At 39.1% G+C, this 5,000-nt stretch overlaps 1 protein-coding gene across 2 annotated transcripts in view; it reads left to right on the forward strand.

The window, feature by feature from the left end:
• The window catches only part of LOC122256915 (sodium/potassium-transporting ATPase subunit beta-like), a 66,646-nt gene that overhangs the window by 58,683 nt on the left and 2,963 nt on the right, over positions 1–5,000 (forward strand). For both annotated transcript variants that reach the window (XM_086538281.1, XM_086538282.1), the window contains 2 exons: positions 2,035–2,124; positions 4,382–4,483. In XM_086538281.1, coding sequence (XP_086394407.1) covers positions 2,035–2,124; positions 4,382–4,483 — 192 coding nt within the window. The remainder of the gene's footprint in view (positions 1–2,034; positions 2,125–4,381; positions 4,484–5,000) is intronic.

Raw genomic sequence — 5,000 nt, forward strand, 5'->3', positions numbered from 1 at the left:
CATATTTTTGATGGATCTTTATCTTGTTCAAAATAATTGATATAGATGTAATTATCTATGTGTGTGTGTGTTTATGTATTACATTTTTCGTATCTATTTTTTCCTGCAACTTCATTACACAATATAGGAACATTCCGCTTTATTAAAAGTTTACATCCAACTCAAAATGACCCATCATTTAAATGATCAAGTGGCGGGCGAATTTCAAAATACATAACTGAAGTAAGAACTCTTGCTTATTCTATCCAATACCAAATCATTATGTGTGTTTTTCTTTAAATCGATAAGGATATGGATAAGCTAGATTTGCGGAGAAGATGCGCCGCCGGACTTACATGCACTCAGGCAAGCCCGCCTGTGTCAGCGTGTTCTGACTCATGAGAGTGTGCCAACGAGTGTTGACTCGATCTGAGCTTGGTCCTTTCCCACCGTATTGCCCACGCACGGCAGTGACCTCCAGGCGACAGTGGAAACTCACGAGCTTGGACGGGGCTCGATCTGCCGACCACGGGGATGGGAGGTCGGTACGCTAACTACTGCGCTACCTAGCAGCTCTTCAAATCGAGGCTGAGATTGCGCCTTGGGATAACTTAAAGCATCTCCAAAGATGCTTTAAGTTTGAACATTTGAAGAGGAGACGAGTAGGAAACAAAAGCACAGCATCTTAAGGCCCAAGATGAAGACGGATAAACAAAAGGAGAAGGAGACAGAGAGAGAGAGAGAGAGAGCGAGATAAAAAGGGGAGGGGGAAGAGGAAGAAAAAGAAGAAGAGGGAACATTCGAAGGAGAAGAAGAGGAAGAGGGAGAGAAAATTGGCCTCCGATCATGGCGTAAGTGAACCATGATAGCTTCCTATAAGGAGTCAATTCACCCCCACCCACAAGCTCATGGGCGGGACCAAGAAAGTCGACTCTGCTACCCACACCCACCTTCCCCTAACCTTACCCCCCCACCCCCACCCCACCCCATCCACCCACCCCCCCAACCTATAGTTTTCTCTCGGTGCCCATCAGCTGATCACCTGCTCCTATTAAGGTGGTTTCGTCCCTTCAGGTGACTTCAGGTGCTGTCGTATCGAGTGTCTGTGTTAAATGAGATGGGATGAGGTGCTGTGGGCTATGGTCTGTCGGTGATGAATATTATTGTTGTTGCTGTTGTTATTATCATTATGACTATCATCATTATCTGTACCATCATTATTATCATTATCCTTTCTATTGTTATTATCATGATTATAATTTCCATCATTAGGTTATTTTTTATCATTCTCATTATTACTATCATTACTATTATTCCCATTCTTACTATCATCATTGTTATTTCCATTATTACTGTCATTATCATCATTCCTGTTGATACTATCATTATTTTTTTTCCATTATTACTATCTATATCTTTCATGATTATGCTGTGAATTTGGGTTAATCATCATATATAATATTTTCATTTTATATTGCTTTCTTTTCTCTATATATCTATATATATGATATTTCCTTATTTTGGGGCCATTGTCTGTTCGTCTTCATCATCACTATAAAAAAAAAACACGAAAAACATTGGAATCCTCTTGTTTACTTTAAAATTTCCTTTAATTAACGACAAAAAGAAGTCACCTGTTCCTCTTTGCGCTATTATTGAATATGACTGAATACTAGAAATCGTGATTTATGTATGTATGGCTTTTCAAAAATATATATGATAACGTGTGGAGAATATGTATGTGTCTGGTGAGGGGGGTTGTGCGTGTGTTCTTGTGTCTGGGAGACTAAAAGACAAGAACACTGTTTTTGCGACCAAGAAAAACCGTTAATTGTTGTTTATATGTGACGTCACAGCGAAGAAATATTCACTTTATAAACACAAAAATAAAGGGTTTTGGTGATAAAAAAAAAAAAAAATATTTAGGGGGGACAATAAGGCATCTGAAAAAAATATCCTGTGAATGTATTGATACATACTGATATATTTATCTATTTTTTGAACTTACGAGAAAGGTGAATTACTATAATACAAGTTTAGTGTTCTCCCCTGTAGCAAAGATGGCGGTCGGTGTGGTGGTGATGCTGGTGGTGACTTTAGTCGTTGTGATAACGACCATCTTCCTCCTACTGGAAAAGAAACCAGGTGAGAAAGTCCGTAGAGTTTTGTTGGCTTTTTTTTCTTTTCGTTTTTTTTTTGTCTTGTTAGTTTTATGTAGGTTATATGTCACATATCATATCTTATATGTCGGTGTTTAAAGTAGATGTAGATGAATAGATATATATTAAGTATGTAGATAGCAAATAAATAGATACACATATATGTATGCATACATACATAGATATATATATATATATATTATATATGTATATATATATATATATATATATATATGTATATATATATAAATATATATATATATAAATATATATATATATATATATACGGATATGTAGAAGGTACATCTGTAGATAATATATATAGTTATTATAGAGAGAGATCATAGATATATGGATATAAGTATGATAGCTATATAGATGAATGACATTTGGATATATCGATCACAGATATGTGGGTATATATAGATAATAGATAATAGATAATATATAATGAAGATTCTGGATATACACAAAATAGCTATTTGTATATATATCTACATGCATGCACCAATGCCTTCAACTTCTTTCATATCAATTGCAAACCCATCCACCAATGCACGCTAAACCAACATAGGAAAACATAACACGTCCTATATTTTTTCCACACTCATCCTATATCCTTTCCCCACTCTTCCTATATCCTTCCCCCACTCTTCCTATATCCTTTCCCCACTCTTCCTATATCCTTTCCCCACTCTTCTATATCCTTTCCCCACTCTTCCTATATCCTTTCCCCACTCTTCCTATATCCTTTCCCCACTCTTCCTATATCCTTTCCCCACTCTTCCCATATCCTTTCCCCACTCTTCCTATATCCTTTCCCCACTCTTCCTATATCCTTTCCCCACTCTTCCTATATCCTTTCCCCACTCTTCCTATATCCTTTCCCCACTCTTCCCATATCCTTTCCCCACTCTTCCTTATCCTTTCCCCACTCTTCCTATATCCTTTCCCCACTCTCCCTATATCCTTTCCCCACTCTTCTTGTATCCCTTCCCCACTCTTCCTATATCCTTTCCCCACTCTTCCTATATCCTATTCGCACTCTTCCTGTATCCTTTCCCCACTCTTTCTATATCCTTTCCCCACTCTTCCTATATCCTTTCCCCACTCTTCCTATATCCTATTCGCACTCTTCCTGTATCCTTTCCCCACTCTCCCTATATCCTTTCCCCACTCTTCTTGTATCCCTTCCCCACTCTTCCTATATCCTTTCCCCACTCTTCCTATATCCTATTCGCACTCTTCCTGTATCCTTTCCCCACTCTTCCTATATCCTTTCCCCACTCTTCCTATATCCTATTCGCACTCTTCCTGTATCCTTTCCCCACTCTTCCTATATCCTTTCCCCACTCTTCCTATATCCTTTCCCCACTCTTCCTATGTCCTTTCCCCACTCTTCCTATATCCTATTCGCACTCTTCCTGTATCCTTTCCCCACTCTTCCTATATCCTTTCCCCACTCTCCCTATATCCTTTCCCCACTCTTCCCATATCCTTTCCCCACTCTTCCTTATCCTTTCCCCACTCTTCTTATATCCTTTCTTCACTCTTCCTATATCCTTTCCGCACTTTTCCTATATCCTTTCCGTACTCTTCCTATATCCTTTCCCCACTCTTCCTATATCCTTTCCCCACTCTTCCCATATCCTATTCGCACTCTTCCCATATCCTTTCCCCACTCTTCCTATATCCTTTCCCCACTCTCCCTATATCCTTTCCCCACTCTTCCCATATCCTTTCCCCACTCTTCCTTATCCTTTCCCCACTCTTCCTATATCCTTTCTTCACTCTTCCTATATCCTTTCCGCACTTTTCCTATATCCTTTCCCCACTCTTCCTATATCCTTTCCCCACTCTTCCTATATCCTTTCCCCACTCTATCCCATATCCTATTCACACTCTTCCTATATCCTATTCGCACTCTTCCCATATACTTTCCCCACTCTCCTTATATCCTTCCCGCACTCTTCCTATATCCTTTCCGTACTCTTCCTATATCCTTTCTCCACTCTTCCCATATACTTTCCCCACTCTATCCCATATCCTATTCACACTCTTCCTATATCCTTTCCCCACTCTATCCCATATCCTTTTCGCACTCTTCCTATATCCTATTCGCACTCTTCCTATATTCCTTCTGTACTCTTCCCATATCCTTTCCCCACTCTCCCTATATATTTTCCCCAATCTTCCTATATACTTTCCGCACTCTTCCTATATCCTTTTTTGCACTCTTCTAGGTCTGCGACTAGAACCAGACTTGGGTGAGGGAGAACTAGTCTGGTTCCGCAATGCAGACGACCTCGGGAGGGTGACTGCCGCCCTTACTACCTTCCTGAGAGGTAAGACTTCTCAGTTGATTTTCATTCTTAGAGGTAAGTCTTGTCCCTTCCTTCACGTTTTTTCCTTTTTTTTTTACTTTGGGAGTCCACTCCTTCAGACATGTTATAGTAGACGAAAAGGTTTGGTAACAGTGATATCAGTCATATAACAAACAGAAGGAGTGTAAACAAAGACGGTTACCTTAAGGACAAATGTGGTCATTCATTATTACAAAATAGTATCTAGATTCTCGAGGATGACCTTGACTGACATTTAAGCTTTCCTTAACGCCAACGAGAGTGAAATCTCGATATTGAAAGTGTTTCTTCGGAATTGCCTATGGAATTAAAATAAAGATTGTTCTTCAGTTATTCAGAAACTTTGAAATTTTGTGTACATATGAAAGGAAGTGTGTGTGTGTGTGTGTGTGTGTGTGTGCGTATATAGATTTATGTGCGTGTGTGTGTGTGTTTGTGTGTGTGTGTATACAAATATGTATATATGTATGTATAGATAGGTAGAGTAATAGATGGATAG

Source organism: Penaeus japonicus, unplaced genomic scaffold, assembly GCF_977035675.1.
Source record: "Penaeus japonicus unplaced genomic scaffold, GWHDUDI00000001_assembly GWHDUDI00000007, whole genome shotgun sequence".
Lineage (NCBI taxonomy): Eukaryota > Metazoa > Arthropoda > Malacostraca > Decapoda > Penaeidae > Penaeus > Penaeus japonicus.